Source organism: Telmatherina bonti (genome assembly GCF_933228915.1).
Source record: "Telmatherina bonti genome assembly, chromosome: 17".
Lineage (NCBI taxonomy): Eukaryota > Metazoa > Chordata > Actinopteri > Atheriniformes > Telmatherinidae > Telmatherina > Telmatherina bonti.
The window spans coordinates 22412313-22428979 of NC_136615.1; the positions used below are offsets into that span (position 1 = coordinate 22412313).

General features: G+C 39.0%; 3 protein-coding genes across 6 annotated transcripts in view; all 3 read left to right on the plus strand.

Annotated features, from left to right (window-relative positions):
• The first annotated feature begins 1799 nt into the window (after positions 1-1799).
• Positions 1800-4169, plus strand: pus1 (pseudouridine synthase 1). Of its 4 annotated transcripts, XM_079256949.1 has the most exons (7): positions 1819-1951; positions 2062-2185; positions 2344-2564; positions 2675-2812; positions 3103-3205; positions 3302-4002; positions 4090-4169. In XM_079256949.1, the coding sequence occupies exons 3-7, from the start codon at positions 2370-2372 to the stop codon at positions 4120-4122; spliced, it is 1170 nt and encodes a 389-aa protein (XP_079113075.1). In that variant the 5' UTR covers positions 1819-1951; positions 2062-2185; positions 2344-2369; the 3' UTR covers positions 4123-4169. The 4 variants fall into 4 exon arrangements, with proteins under 4 accessions (XP_079113072.1, XP_079113074.1, XP_079113073.1 ...); XM_079256946.1 differs by lacking the exon at positions 2062-2185 and having other exon boundaries at positions 1800-1951; XM_079256948.1 differs by having other exon boundaries at positions 1815-2185.
• Positions 4170-4883: 714 nt separating this feature from the next.
• On the plus strand, positions 4884-10306 carry noc4l (nucleolar complex associated 4 homolog; the record flags this gene model as incomplete). The annotated part of the gene is made up of 15 exons (XM_079256494.1): positions 4884-5036; positions 5146-5266; positions 5937-6043; positions 6450-6557; positions 6716-6865; positions 6963-7065; positions 7181-7215; positions 7301-7351; positions 7435-7546; positions 8924-8984; positions 9086-9196; positions 9305-9468; positions 9562-9644; positions 9770-9883; positions 10011-10306. The coding sequence occupies 15 exons, from the start codon at positions 4884-4886 to the stop codon at positions 10128-10130; spliced, it is 1593 nt and encodes a 530-aa protein (XP_079112620.1). The 3' UTR covers positions 10131-10306.
• Positions 10307-13852: 3546 nt separating this feature from the next.
• rimbp2a (RIMS binding protein 2a) overlaps positions 13853-16667 on the plus strand; it is a gene marked incomplete at both ends in the record, with an annotated part of 62389 nt that continues 59574 nt past the window's right edge. The window contains one exon of the mRNA XM_079256463.1: positions 13853-13990. Within this exon, the coding sequence (XP_079112589.1) occupies positions 13853-13990 (138 nt within the window). The remainder of the gene's footprint in view (positions 13991-16667) is intronic.

Genomic DNA, 16667 nt, shown 5'->3' on the forward strand with positions numbered 1-16667 from the left:
GGATTCAGGTCTGGAGAGAGTGCAGGCCGTTCCATTTGAGGTACACCAGTCTCCAACAGCCGTTCCCTGATGATGCGGCCTCGATGAGCAGGAGCATTGTCGTCCATGAAGATGAAATTAGGCCTGTGCTGTTCATGTAGGGGCACAATCACTGGATTAATGATGTTATTCAGGTAGTATGGGCTTGTCACTGTACCATTCACAAAGTGTAGGGCAGTCTGTACCAAGTGGACACCCCTGCCCACACTGTAACACCGCCACCACCAAAAGCTCGCCTGGTGGCAACAGTGGCTGATGCATAGCGCTCTCCCTGACGTCTCCAACATCGTTGCCGGCCATCGTTTCTGCTCAGTGTGAATCGACTTTCATCAGAGAACAGCACTGAGGCCCACTGGTTCCTCGTCCAGCGTAAATGCTCCCTGGCCCATGCAAGACGATGATGCCTGTGCCTGGTGGTGTGGTCAGGTACCCGTGCAGGTCATCTAGCACGCAGACCACGCTGATGTAAACGGTTTCGAATGGTCTGACGTGACACTTGGGTGCCTCTCACCTCTCTTAAACGTGCCTGGAGTTGAGTGGCATTCATCATCCGGTTTCTCAGGGCAGTGTTCACAATGTAGCGGTCATCAGCACGGGATGTGGCCAAAGGACGTCCACTTCTAGGCCTTTCTGTGACTCTTCCAGTCTCTCCATATCTCTGTTGCAACCTGCTGATGACACTCTGTGACACTCCAAGCTCAGTGGCCACTTCTGTCTGAGAACGTTCTGTTTGAAGCATCGCTATGGCAAGGGACTGTTGTTCCATTGTTAGGTGTCGTCTTGGTCTCATGATGTCAAAATGTGAACAGCATGATGAGGACAACTGTTTAAACACCAGCTCTAATTGAACCAGGACATTTATTGGTCAATTCAAGGATCACACACCTGCCGGGATTTTTGCCGTTAAGCTCCTTGTTAGAGAACAGCAACTTGTGCAAAATTTATTGAAACATTTAACAGTTGGACATGTGCATTTAAAAGCTTAGAGAAGATCACATTAAGTTCACCTGTACAGGTTTGAATGTATTTTAGGCTTGTTGTGAAATTTCACCCAAAAGCTGAATATCCCTAACTTTTTGTGAATAGTGTGTATATATATATATATATATATATATATATATAATCTTTGTAATGCCCTGCTACCCTTAATCACACTAAGCAGTGTGGATAAGAAAAGAATGAATGCATCTTTGTAATGGAATGCAATTCATCTAAATCCATTTTCTGAACAAACCTGTGGGGGGATTGATGAGAAACTCATTGTGTACAAAAGGTCCAGCCTTCAGATTGATCAGGTGAGACAGGTTGGGTAGTACATATTTACAAAAGTATAGAGGTGATTAACAAACTGTTGGAAAAAAAAATGCTGATAAAATAAATGGCAATTCTGAGCCTTTAAAGAAGTTTCTAAATTTTGTTTCAAGATTCTTGAAAGCTGAAAGTTATGCATGTTCACCAAAGAAATTTTCAACACTTTCATAACAACTAACCACCAAAAACATAACAAACAAACTTAAAACTAAAAAAAACAACGTACCATGACCATAGATCAGTGCCATTGCTCCAATCCAATTTTATTTAACCTTATTTGTGCCATGTGGGTTTGTGTTTACCCCATAGACTGTATATAAACAGATCTTTAATATTCGGTCTATGGTTACCCAGCACAAATGGAACTGGACTATAGAAGAGATTATGACGTGCACAGTAAAGAGAACAAAGCAAGTCTCGCGAGATTATTGCCAGAGGTCGAAGTTGACAGTGCCATGTGTGACTATACACGGCTTTTACTACTGAACAATTTTGCGGATTTATCTATATCTTTCGCTTTATAAGTAAATGTTTTCTTTTTACATCGGTGATATTTGTTTATGCTACGATTGCGGATATTTTCTATATTCGTCTTATGAAGGTATCGGGTGTTAATGTGTGCTTATCAATGCATTTCGCAAATGAAACAGTACCTTTTCAGTGACTACAGGACGTTCTCTTAATTGTTTTGCGTGGCATGTTTCCCGTTAGGCTAGTATTAAGTGCCTTGGTAAACTTCAGACAGACGAAAGACAGGAACGGTGAGCCAGCCCAATAAAAATACCATTGAAGCATTCAGCCTGATAGCTGTTCATACAGTTTCTCTACCCTTCAGGTTAGCAGACCTGTTTAGTTATAATTTATTGTCGACCTATGTGCTAAAGCTTTTTCCTGTTTAATTACCTTAACCACGATGTCTTCATACGTTAGGAACATAGCAGTTTATGAGGGCATTAATAACCATGCTACACACTTTTTGTGTTGTCTATCCAGGGGGTCTATATAAGTTGTGGTGCAGGATGAGTGAAGGATCATCAGACCAGCAGACAGCTAAGCTGTTGAAAAGGGCAAATGAGGAGAATAAAGATTCTGCTGAAAGAGCTGCAAAAAGAGTGAAAACAGATGCAGAACAGACCGAAGATGAAAAGAAATATCCCAAGAAGAAAGTGGTCTTGCTTTTGGCATACTCTGGGAAGGGATATTATGGAATGCAGGTATATTTACTTGCCTGTTGCTGTCTTTGTAGCAGGTAGTGGGCTTTTTTTTTTTCTTTTTTTTTTTTTTTTTTAAAAACACATTTTTATGTGTGTTTTCTATTTATCAGAGAAATCCAGGAAACTCTCAGTTTAGGACCATTGAAGATGATCTGGTCACTGCTCTCATTAAGTCCGGCAGCATTCCTGAAAACCATGGTGACGACATGAAGAAGATGTCTTTCCAAAGATGTGCCAGAACGGATAAGGTTTGTGTTTACACACATAGCACAAAGTCATTGCACAGCATTTGACAAGTTCACTGATGCAAAAGCATGATGAAATTTTATTTATTTAGGTTTAATTTACATCTGCACTGCAATGCTATTACACTGTACAACAAATAATATTGGCCAGTTGATTCCGCAGTAATGCATCCTTCCCATATTTTGATAGTTAAGCAGGTTTTTTGGGATTAGTAACAAAATAAATTGAAATTAGTTTCTTTTTGCTGTATATTGATGTTATCTTTGGATTGTATTGTTTTGAATTTGTTTAGGGCGTGTCTGCTGCTGGTCAAGTGGTGTCTTTGAAGGTGCGGTTGATCGAGGACATCATTGAAAAAATAAATGAGCATTTACCACCACAGATCCGGGTGCTTGGTGAGACTGGTTCCAGTAATCTTGTGTAAGGCCAGCATGTTTGTAATGAACAATTAAATAAAAAACCAAACCTGTGTCATATTTTTACACCCACAGGACTTAAAAGGGTGACCCAGGGTTTCAATTCCAAGAACAACTGTGATGCCCGCACATACTCCTATATGCTTCCGACTGTTGCCTTTTCTCAAAAAGACAATGACACTGGCAATATGGCAGCCTTTCGGGTGGAGCCAGGGACACTTAAGAGAGTGAACCGGCTTTTTGCCCTCTACAAAGGCACCCACAACTTCCACAACTTCACGTCCCAGAAGGCTGCAAACGACCCCAGCGCCCGCCGCTACATCACAGAAATGTCATGTGGCGAGCCTTTTATCTGCAGCAATCACGAGTTTGCAGTCATCACAGTGCGAGGTCAGAGCTTTATGCTGCACCAAATCCGCAAAATGATTGGCCTGGTGATTGCAGTGATCAAGGGGTATGCAAAGGAGGAAGTGATAGAGCGCAGCTGGGGAAAGGAGAAGGTGGATGTTCCCAAAGCTCCAGGACTTGGTCTGGTCCTGGAAAGGGTCCACTTTGACCGGTACAATAAACGCTTTGGAGGCGATGGTCTGCATGAACGGCTTGAATGGGATAGCGAAGAGGAGGCAATAAAGGCGTTCAAGGAGGCGCACATCTACCCCACCATTGTTGAGACAGAGTGCCAGGAAGGCTCTATGGTTAGCTGGATGTCCACACTTGCAATCCATGACTTTGAAGCCACAGCTGCAGAAACACGAGACAATAAAGATCCAAAGCAGGTATCTTGGAATTCAGATGTGCGATGGCTGATGTTTAACTAGAAGTGGTTGACACATTTTAAACAATGTTTTCTTCTCTTCCTCTAGGAAAATGCAGAGGAAGGGAACGATTCTGATTAGACCACACTGCCTGTGGAGAGGGGAAAAAATACTCTTAATCAAACATGATCTTTTTTTTTTAAAACTTTTTTTCTGTAATTAAAAGGTGTTTCTCATTTACTGTTATCTAAGAAAAAAATAAATAAAAGCCTTTCAGTTGTGTTTGACAACCTGATTGTTTCCCATTTATTTCCCTGTAAATTAAATATAGATGTCTGATTAGTTTGATCCTGCTGCAGTGATTACATTCACTTGATCTGTTTGGCTCATCTTAGGTGTGTAGTAATATTTAGATTATAAAAATTAAGCAGTACCTAACTAACCAGTCTGCATGTATTGAACACAGCTTAATGAGTCTTTGAAGCCTTTGGGTTTTACCTGCTGAATCTGTACACTTCCTAAAATCTTAACATCGTGTGCGCATATGTTTTAAAAAGGTTATGAAAGCCCCTTTTAAGACAATAAAACGAAACTGTTCACAATTAAAATTTGTTTGCCTTTAATCGTTGTATAGAAAGATGCTGCGTTAAGAAACATCGGGAAAGCAGAGTGTTCCTTTTTAAACTACGTTTACATTTACACAGGAAGACGTTACGAACAATGTCCATGAATTATATTTACATTCTTATTCATTTTTTTAAACTTACTATTCAAATAAATTATTAAGCTTATGAGCATAAACTAGCTTGGGATGTTTATGGTATAGACGTTGTCAGATGTGCGACGAATCTTTTTGTCTTACGTTTGAGCGGTCACGTGAACGCTACATCAAGTGAGTAAACATGGCGCCGACCAAAAGACGCAACGTGAGTTCAGTAAAGTCATCAGAACCAAGCGCAAAATCAGCTAAATTAGACTTGGACGGTGTTGTTGAGCGTGTTCTCAAAAGTAAAAAGCATGCCAACGAAATTTTTGAAATTCTCGAGGTCCTCCAGGTAAGAAATGAATCAAATATTCATATGTTGTAACTACTAAATGAATGCTGTTTAGCTAATGCTAACATTTCTGCAAACATGTTTGTCTGTTTTTAATGTGTTCTTACAGTCAGAAACGGAGAAGGACGTTGTTAGAGCTGTCAACGCATCCCGTAAACTATTTACCGTGTTGTTGGAGAGAAGCGAGCTCTTCAAGGGGAAACTGCCTGAAGAAGAAGATGCATTAAGTGGTTAGTGTCATATTAATCCACTGTAACTAAAAGTAACTATAAGGAAGGGCGCAAGTCCATGCAAAATTTGCCGCATTAGTACCTCGTTGATACAAATATGAATACTAAACATGTTAAGCCAAGTCCAGTGGATGCTGTCCCTACAGTCATATAACCATGTTATAGATCAGACTTGGTTTTCTAGAAGGCATCAGTCTGTGCAAACCACAGGAAGGTAAATAAGGAGGATTTTCTCAATGTTTTGATGGTAGACACCGTCGAGAATCCGATCTAACGTCCCTAAATACTTCTTTGTGGTTATTTTGTGCCGTAATCTCCCGGGACCTTTGTCATTTCCTGAAAGATCACTCCTTAGAAGATCATCTGGGAGCTTAAAGGGGTGGCTAAGAAAACTTGCCTAAACTTCAGAATTAGAATGCCATTTATTGCAATCTTACTTTGGACAATGAGATTGGAGAGCATCTCCTATTTCAGTAAAGTGAAATGATTTAAAAAAGAAAGAAAAATGACATTAACACTTCTAAGATTCTCAGAAGGTATAAAAAGGGTCCAATTTAAAGGGTTAAAAATGTAAATGAGAATATTAGACAGTTTGCTTGCTGAATTGGTTGAAAATTGGCACTGAAGTTGGAAAAGATTTTAAGTTTGTCAAAATGCTTTTCTGGTGCAGGAGGGTACAGTGCTGAAGAGAAGTGCCAGATTTTTATGCGACACCGATACAACAGCTGTGTGGAGATGCTGCTTGAGCACCTGAACCATGAACTGTATGGAGTGAAAGTGAGTTCACTTTAAAGTTTTATCCTTTCTTCACAAGAGAACAAGCCTTTCTGCACTTAATAGAAGGTGGTTTCATTGCATTGCTTTACATATAAGTCTGCAACATCATGAGACGCAGTCAGCTCAAGCTTTACTTTTACTCCTCTACATCCGTACTACACCGTACTTTTACATAAGGCTTGCTTTGTGGTACCTTTTATATGCATAAAAAAAAGAATAACAGACTGGATGGCAAGCGGAATTATATACAGCGGTATTGCAGTGTACTTGTAAATACGCTTCCACAATTTCATACGGTATTTTACTAACATTTATTGATATTGTTGCCTTGTGATTTTTTCCCCCTTATTTCCGATTATTCTGTGAACTTCTTTATTTTTAACTTTTAATAAATGTCTGAATACAGGAAAGTGCCCTGTGCTGCTTGATGAAATTTGCAGCAGGGGAAGGAAAGCATCCTCTCGACGACTTGGACTGGAGTGAACATTACAGCTTCCCTCGGGAACTGATCCAGGTAGGATTTTGGTCACTTACAGTCAAAATACAAATGATATGTTCCTGTCAGTTACTTAATAATTTTCCTACTTTTTCTTCAAGACAGAAATATGGATTTTCTCATTTTTACTGGTTGCATGGTCTTCTTAAAATATTTCCATTTGCTTTTGCTTTCAGGCAGTGGTGGACAACCTTCTGTCTCAGACCACAGACAACTCCCTGCTGATCTCCAGGTTCCAGGAGTTCCTTGAGATGGAAGACGTGCGCTACTATGTAATGAGCTCCATCCGTGCAAATGTTGGCAAAGTCATGGAGAAAAACAAAGGGGTAGGAAGTTGTATCAGCCGTACTTGCTTACATGAAGGGTATTTTCTGTGCTGTAATCTCCATTTGGTTGTTAAAGCTGCTTGTATTATAATCTTAGGCGGTGCTGCCTGTATATCAAAGCAACACTTTCAATTTCATGTGCAACATCACTATGCCCAGTCAGGAATCGGAACTAACCAACTTTATGGTCAAACAAGAAGGTGAGACTTTCTTTTGTTTTGCTTTAAAGGTTTCTTAAAGCAATTTTGCTTCTCTTGTTAGTTTCTAAAAGAGGAAACGTCCATCTAAATTAATAAAAATGAATTTCTCTTATAGCCAAGCATGAAGACTGGAAAGCAGCTAAATTATTTGTAAGTAAAATATTTTTTAAGCAATGAATGAGTGAATGAATAAATGAGTCTCGAATAAGCTGACAAATGTTCTCCGTTGTTTCAGGACCACAAGCGTGCTTTTGAGCGGATGTGGCTTGGCTTTCTCAAGTATAAGGTAACTGCTGACAGCTTTATTGACAGTTTCTTCTCCGGGTCGGACATGCCTTGGCTCATTATTATTTAATGTTACTGTTTTAGTTGCCCACCAGCATGTATAAAAAGATCTTGGTGATTCTTCATGAGTCCATTTTGCCACACATGAGCAAACCCACAATGATGCTCGACTTTTTGACGGCTGCCTATGAAGTTGGTAAGTAAGTCATGAATTGATCAGCATACTGCTGTTATATAGTGAGCTGACTCAGACTTCTTTGACAATTGTGGGAGTATATCTGTAATCTTATCTCTGAAATGTAATACTTATGTCCACAGTGTTTAATGGAGAGCAAACTCAGGTACTCTCAGAAATTTCAGATCTAAGTTGGTCTCATTTACTTAGGTACTTTTAAAAAGCGGAGTTTATTAATTCAATGTTAAAATGGTTCTGGAGTTTTTGGCATAGTATCCTATGACTCTTGAACATATAAAAGCAACACAACACTGAAAAAATAAAGAAAAGATGAAATAATGGTGAAATGTTCCCCATTAAACAGACAAACAACCAAAAATCTTACCATAAGCTTCTGAAACATAAACAAAACATAGAGGAATGGACCTACAGAAAAGGAGAGACAGAAAATTACAACGCAGTTGTATCAGTACTCTTATATTTGTCCATCTGACATTTGTTTTGTATAGTGCATAGTCCAGTTCAGTGCTACGTGGAACCTGGAGCCTTCTGCATGGCTGAGAGGAACTGCCCTGTTCTTATTTGTGTTCTTAATGCAAGTTCTAGCAATTCTCCTGTGGAAAAGTTAGAGTAACCAATTAACCTAACATGCACATCTTTGGACTGTTAGAGGACCCAGAGACAACCTACGCAGACAAACGCCACACAGGAAGGCCCTTATTCCAACTAGCATCTTTCTTGCTGCGAGGCAGTGGTGCTAATCGCCACACCGCTGTGCAGCCCCTCTTATACAACATTGGTTTAAAGTTTAGATATACCTTCCCATTGAAATTAATGGGGAAATGTGTCCAAACATTTGACTGGTAGTGTGTGTTTTCTTAATGCAAGTGAAGAAAAGGCTCTCAAAGCTATTTATTCTTTCTCAGAGCTCCTAAGTCATGATAACCACTAAATAGCTCCAGTTGTTGGGCGAACAGGTAATTGTTGTAGTATGTGACATACTTTAAAACAATATAAATATATATAAAACATTATTTCTACTCTGAATTAGCAACTTCATGACTTTGTGGTCCACACTGTGACATTATGTGACAGTTACAGCTGCATTGCAGCCTCAACTCAAAGTCTGCAGCAGTGTGACTGGGGGGTGGGCTGGTAGTTAACAGGATGTGATGGAGATGTAATGTTTGAATAGTAAGGAAAAAAAAAATCTATCTTTGAATCTGTAGAAGGAATTTAATGTGAAGGTTCGGTTTTAGCGTCCGGACAGATGCGAAGTCACTTTAAGTGCTAAAAGAAAATTAGATTTCAGAATTAGTAATTTGAGTACATGACACTCAGCCTCCAAAATCACAGCGACGTGCAAGGTAACATTCCCACCAGTGTGTCTGTAAACAGGTGGAGCCATCAGTCTGCTGGCCCTCAATGGTCTTTTTGTCCTCATGCATCAACACAACTTGTGAGTATCATGTGAAAATAACTAATTTATGAAAGATTTTACATCTGGGACTCTGTAATCTATATTAATTTATATATTGTATTTTGTGTGTGTATCTACAGAGATTATCCAGATTTTTATAAGAAGCTGTACAATCTTCTTGAGCCGTCTGTTTTCCATGTGAAGTACAGAGCACGCTTCTTCCATCTAGCCAATCTCTTCCTTAGCTCCAGGTGAGATCAACCAGCCGGCACTTTTGCTTTTGGATTTTTTTGTAACCACAAATACATCAATGGAAACACAAAAAAAAACCCAACTATTGTGTTTATTCTTGTCTCCAGTCACCTGCCAGTTTACTTAGTGGCCGCGTTTGCCAAACGCCTGGCACGTTTGACTCTCACTGCTCCACCTACAGCCCTTCTTATAGTGCTGCCCTTCATCTATAACCTGATCCGTCGCCACCCGTCCTGCAGAGTCCTGATTCACAAACCCAGCACAGAGAATGGTGAGTGTCAGCCAGACTTATGGTTAGGATAATCTCTACAACAGTTTTAGTTAAAGTGTTTGTGTTGTGATTGTTTTCTGTTTATACTAACAGAACCCATTGAAGATCCATATATATTGGATGAAGAGGACCCTGCTCAGTGTCGTGCCCTTGAGAGCAGCTTGTGGGAAATCAAGGTGTGAATGTGATATCCTAATGTTCATAAATCATTTGGGAAATTGAAATCAAGAAATGCCATATTTGGTTTTTTGGAAGTAATTTCTTTTCTTTAAAGCACATTTTCTCTTGACCCATTTAACAGACACTGCAGAAGCACTACCATCCAGATGTGGCCAAAGCTGCGACGTTGATCAACACACCCCTGTCAGAGCAAGAAGATGACATCAGTGAGGTGTTAGAGATGACTGCATATGAGGTGATGAGACTCCTAAATGAACTTTCTACTTGTTTCTCACCTTCACTTTGTTTCTAAGTAAAATAAACCTGTAATGCAAACACAACATTTTTTTTGTGAATAACACGCCCCATATTCTTTTTGACAGTTGATGGAGAGAGACCTGAAGCAGTCGCAGAGCAAGAGCGTCCCGTTGGAGTTTGAAACAGCGACACATTTGCTTAAAGGAGGTGGAGATGTGTTAGGAAAGCACTTTTGTCTGGTGTGAAATAGATTGAGACCAAAGGGCCAGATTCAGCGTGTCATATCACTTTTTCTTTTTATCTTTTTCTTATTTTTGCATATTGGCACCATGAGCAACAAGAAATCATATATTTTCTTGTTTTTTTTTTTCCATGACTGTTCTGTGATGTGTAAGCAGTGTACATCATTAAAGAAAATTCCAGTCTACTAGTTTTGAATTTCTGTGCAGCTGTTGGGATTCTGACAAGGCATCTATTACAAATAAATGAAAAGGCTGTAAATATTACATTTGAATAAAATCTCCTTTTTTTTTTCACGGTAAAGCATTTAGTCTGAAGTATGTTCCTGTCGAGCTATTAGTATCATACGCCACATAAATAGATTCTAAAATGGTAGAGGTCTATTAGAAGGCTCTCGGTTGGAGACTTCGTAGTGTACAGGATCATTTCATAGCAGCAGAATTTTTTTTTGAGGTGTAAGAGTTTGGAGAAATGGCACTTTTTCTTTTAAATTAGGAGATTTAGAATATCATCTATCATAACTATGCTGAAATAGATGTTACAAGTGAGTTCACAGGATTTTAATGTATGTTCTGGTAAGTTTATTCTAAAGCAGCAGTGAAAATATCCATGTTTTCCTTCCTTTAAAATTAAACCACATTAACAAATCTTATAGAAAATAGTAGATTTCACTGAGGTAAGGTGTAGAAACAGGATCATGTAAAGACCTATCCCTGGAAGACGTTTAAAGGCCCCCTACCAAAGACCTGCAGAGTCATCTGAGACATTTCTTAACCCTTCACTATATGCTCTCTTTGCTGCCCTCTGGGAGGCGCTAAAGTTTCCTGACGTGCTGTACGGGATGGCTGAGGAAACGTTTCTACTTCTCAGCAGTCTATGAGCTCAACTTGTGTGCCCTTGTTCTACTGCCCACTGACTTGTTTTTTTTTATTTTTTTTTATTACTAATGGACCTAATTCCTTCCATGCACTTTTATCCCCAGTTTCTTGCCCCATATCTACATAGATCTCTACCTGTGCACATGTGTGGGAAGGTTGGAGTTTGTATTGCAATGTCTATTCTATTCCATTCTATTCTATTCTATTTAGTCAAACTACCTATATTCTTTCTCATGTAGACAAATTATACACTTACCTAATTTTTTTCTTATTTAAAACTAAACAAATATGTGTAAGTATTCTTATCTTGGGTGATGTGATGCACTTCTTGCATTTAATTTAATAACAGTTTTCATTTTAAAGCTTCATAAACGAAGGGAAATGACTTGTAGTTTCCCTTTCGGCTTGTTCCTCTGAAGGCAAACAATTTACGCCAGATGCCCTTCTTGATGCAACCCTCTGCATTTGGGACTGGCCCTCGGGAAACAATCATGTCCCCCTCGGGGCTGCAGTGAGAAAAAGTCTTTGTACTTTTAGTAATTACATAAGAAATATCGCTACATGTAAAAAAAAAAAAAAAAAGAAAAACAAGAAGAAGCTTTGCAATAATTTGTGTCTGCTGGATATAAAATTAATCAGCCTTAGTAATCGATGGAGTAGTTAAGAGGAGATGAAATGTCAGAGATTATTTTGTTCCCCTTTGTGCACATCATTATTTGGAATCATTTTCTAAATCTGATTGTGTTAGGAAAGTTAGAAACTGAGGAATCACATATGTTCCTGCAAAAGCTGAATGAGCCTAGCATTTGGCAACATGTACTGTTTCGTTTACCTTTTTCCTTTTAAGTTGGAAAACTACACCAGGGTTACTTTTACAAGTATGATTTAAAATGACAAGGCTGTCTTGGTCACATATAGGTAAAGGTTGGCCTTAAGTGCTGATATTTTGCACCTTGTTTTTCTCATCCTCTTTTTAAGTGTACCATATGGTCACACAGCAGGAACCTCTGAGAGAAAATCTGAATCATAACTGATTTCTTTTACGAACGAGAAAGTCAGATCAGGGAGGAGCTTTTTTTTTTTTTTTTTTAATAAAGCATCTACAGGCAGTCGTACCTGCTACAAGCGCCACAGCACATCCAAAAACTCAGATATCCTCCTGACTCTGAAGTTAAATCCCTTGCTGTTTTTAAGCTTTTTTAGTTTTTCTTGACTTTGATATTAAGGACAATGGACACACTGCACAACTCTGGGGAAATGAGGCTCCAGGAAAACAGAAGATTTTTCAGGACAGAGAATCAAAGAAAATGAAGAACACTTTTTAAATGGGTAAGATGAGTCCCACACGTTTTCATATCACATATAACTGAGCAAATTGTGGTTCACCCATTTTTTTGTTCCCAGGCTTTTGAAACTCCAGGCTTGTGAGTTTGGAGCCAAATTCCAAAATTATTCACACATGTCTATAAAGTAATATCTTAAATTAGGCAACATTCTCTTACTTGACTTATCTTGCTTATCAATGATTTCTTTGAAATTTGGAAGAGCAAGTTACAAGTAATAGTTGCTAAATAAATATTTAGGTGATGCTTCATAACAAAGTAGTATAACCATAAAATGAGTAAAAGTCCGAGATTAGTGAGTAAGTAAATGGCAAATGAAAATTCTCTTGCAGGTTTGCACAGCTCTCTGCTTATGTTAGGTGTTTGGCTCCTCAGTAGGGTCATTGAGATTTTGGCATGTTGGGACGTTTCTGCATAAATCTCCAGGACTCCTGTGCTTTGTGTTCTCTTGGTGTTGTGTCTGCCCTCCTCCTCCACAATCCCCTGTGAAGAAATCGAAGCTATCCAAGGTGAGTCAGCACAGAGAATCTGTTTGAACATTTGGCTGAGGCTTTTAAAGACTCCCAGAAAATGGGAAAAAGAAGAAGCAGGTTTATTTTGTGGTTTCTTTCCACTAAGCAGTCCATTTCAATGGAGCCGCATTAATGTAAGACACAGAAATCAGAGCATTTACTGTGATGATGTTAAATCTGCTGAGTTACAAGCATCATTAACCTTTTTACCCATACATATGGTAATATTCTGTTGTGCTGCTCTGTACAATATATCGTATTCCTGAGGACAAGTAAATGTGTGTTTGTACGTACGTAGGCACAAAGCAGGTCAAGATATAGATGGGGATTTACCGCCCAGTGATAAAAAGCTGATGCTTTTTTCAGTGCGCTCCCTTTAATGTGTTGGCATAAAGTAATCCTGGTTTACATAACTGAGTGGAGCTCTCTTTTTCTCACTAAACACGTTCATACTAATGCACGCATAAATCACACCAGGCAGCAGTGACAAATGCATGCCGACAAACTGAAGGACAATGATGTTATATTACAAAAGTGATTCAGTTTTCAGAATGTGGCTGATTTAATCATGGGGATTATTTATGGACCTAAAGACGAGCTTTAACAAGGAACTTAAGTAAGATTTAATTGATGAAATCCATGAAAAATTATGAGATAACAGAACAGTAAGTAACAAAAGATCTTTAGATTCATTAGCTCTCCTGTTATGTAGTATTTCTTTTATTATTAGCAGTTTGACAGCCACACTATTCTGCTGGTTTCTTAGTACTCTGTCCAACCTTATTTTAATTTATGATGGTTAAAAGAGTGAAATAATACACTAATCATGCTTAAAAAAGAAATACATTGTTGATGTTGAAATTTAAGCTCTCTATGGATTGTTTTAGAAAGTGAAAGGCACTGAAATCAACTCTAATGATTAGGATAACACAAATACATTTACATGATATGATGTAAAATACTTTTTTACCTGTGGGTGGTTTTACAGGTGATCATGAAGGATCAAAAATCCAGCACAAATGTGGAAGATCTGCTGAGGCAGTCTCAGATGGAGTTACAGTGGATCCAGAGACAGCTGGCGATGATCGCTGCCAGGAACGTACACCATCACCACCTACACACCAAGGGCAAGGTAACAATATGCAGGCCGGGGCAGCTTGCAAAGATAGAAGTCGCTGAGAGGACATTAGTCTGAATCTTACTCCAGGATAAATGGGATGTACTACTTGCTGATCAAATTTAACCATGTAATTTGACAAGCCTGCAATGAAATCTCTGTGAATTTGTTTACCAAAGTACTCAAAGCCTGGAAAGAATAGTATCATGCAGCGTTTCTGATAAAACCCCATGAGTAGCTGATTTCTCTGTGTCGAAAGGTAATAAAGTAGTAACATATAGCCCTCAAAAAGGTTATAACTCCTTATGATATGTCAAGGATGTGTATGCATACAGGTTACATGTAGAGTTGAAACATTTAGTCAAATTTGACATCTGCATTTAATTGGTCTGTCACCAGGGAGGAGTGATGCAAAAGTAAGTACACACATCAAGAGCAGTGGTCATCCATAGCTGTACCACTTAGGAAGTATTTCAGAGTTTATAGCCACCTTCAGCTTTTAGTATCATTCATGATACTGCAGCATTTTAAGCCTGTATATAGCACACAAAGACCTATTTAGTTACCAGTATTAATAAAACTTATTTTATTCAGTAGTGTGCAGAAATGTACCGAATTGCACCTGACTTATCTCACTGCTGATACCTTGTCATTCTTGGGTTTTTTAATTTGTGTAGCACAAACCATAAATCACATAACTTCATTAAACATCAGTAAAAATATAAACAAATGATTATTATTATTATTATTATTATTACTGACACAAACTCAGTGTGATTAAAAACAAAAATAAATAAATAAATAAATAAATGTATGCATGTTTTGTCGAACTACAAAATTAGATAATAGAATAAGAATATTACAATTTTACCCACACTTGAAGCAAACTTGGGGGTCATGTGACAGAGTTGTAAAGAACAGAAGCATAATGGCTGAAATTACCATTAGCCAAATTATATCTCATTCCTATCATAACGACAAGACCTGCACTTTATGATCTTCTGGGTCTATTAGTTTATTTAAGCAAAGCAGTTCAATCATAAAAGTAACATGACCATAATCTTAAAAAAAAGCTTGTGTACGTGACTGTAGTGCTGTAGTTAAACAGTTTTCAGTATCTTTTTTAATACACACCTGTCAGCTGCTGGGATTTGAACCTAACAGAGTGACAGGTTGCCCTTCAGCATCCACCATAGATTGTTTACAAACCTTTATTAAACATGGCCAGAAGAGGACAGCATAATTCAAAGGCAAATGCCAGTGTTTAAATTTGGAAGAAAAAAAAAAGTCCTGACATGGGTGCAGTCTAATGGCAGCAGCTTGTTCAAGTAGTTAAGTGACACTTTGACTTCAGCTGTTTGCATATTTAAAGGGGTCATTGCCTATATCTGCCCAATCCAGTTTCCATCTGTTGCAGAGCCCCTGTCTCACAGGGCCTCGTGTCAGGCCTGGAAACCAATTCACTGCGTCCACCGTAAAGATGGGAACAGACAGAGAGCAAGTGTTGCTAGGCAACAGAGTGGAACAGAGCGTACGTTTTGCTTCCTCTTGTCGCTCACGCGCACTTGCTGCCTTTTTCTTTCTGCCCTCTCCTCTGTCCTGTGGCTCTGCCCCAGTGTTAACAGAGAACAGCCATGGACAGAATACACAGAGTTCCCGCTGCTGATGTAACCTCACTAAAACCACCACACTGATTTAATTTGAGCCCTCTCAGGGATTTAGGAGGTGAAGAGAGCAGAGACGAGGCTTACACACTAGTTATTAACTTCATACAAGGTGGAAATAAATCAACATTTGCTTTGATTCTTTTAGAGGATCATTGGTGTCTTTGCAATGACTACATCTGGCATAAAAACAAACAAACAAACAACAAAAAAAACATATCCTCTGTCAACAAGTATGTAAAGAAGATGATGAAGCCATCTGGGAGCTACATTTATGAGAAGAAATAAAACAAAAAGAAGTCTGGCTGTGATGTGACGCTTTAGACATCACTACTCAGCAGATTTCAGATACATAAAAGCTGCCATGTGTGATGCTGTTTTTGGTCAGCTGAACAGGGAGGATACACGGCGGAGAGAGACAGAGAGAAAACGAGGAGAGTTTACGGCGCAGCTAAGGGATGGAGCCAGAATCGCTAATACATTCAGGGATGAGATGGTGGGAGTGTGTGTGTGTGAGAGAATGTCAGAAAAGTAGCTGCTTTTGGTCTGGCTGTTAGGGTAATACATCGTGCCAGCTACAGCTGCAGGCAGCCGAGGCAAACTGTAATAGCTGCAGAAAGGTTTCAGTGCACTCTTGCACACTCTTTCACTGGCATACACACCTCCAGACAAAGATCTGCCTTAGATGCCAGTTTGTGATTTAACGGGAAGAGAGGAAGTCACAAAAGGAGCACTGCCTTTCAGGTAGGACTTTTGTCATGGTTGCATCTGCAAACATAAATCTATCCATTATCTATTTAGACTCATTGCTGTGGATGTTACTGTGATTGCCATGTTTTTTTTTTTTTTGTTTTTTTTTAGAGGGGGTGGGGGCAGCAGCAGTATGGCTTACAAGAATAAAAATTTGATGGCAGTCAAAAGTTTCATTTGCTCCTGCTGAAATAACTGTAGGTACATAGGTGCACATGCAAGGTTGACTGAAGTAAGAAGCGCCGATGCATGTGTTTCACTCATACACCAGATGGCGA

Bases quoted from the DNA above. Each gene is read 5' to 3' on its own strand.
- pus1 (XM_079256946.1), top strand. From the start codon at position 1,879: ATGTTTTCTTTTTACATCGGTGATATTTGTTTATGCTACGATTGCGGA. The intron at 1,952-2,343 runs GTATCGGGTGTT...TTGTCTATCCAG, and splicing joins TCTATATTCGTCTTATGAAG to GGGGTCTATATAAGTTGTGG. The intron at 4,003-4,089 runs GTATCTTGGAAT...CTCTTCCTCTAG, and splicing joins ACAATAAAGATCCAAAGCAG to GAAAATGCAGAGGAAGGGAA.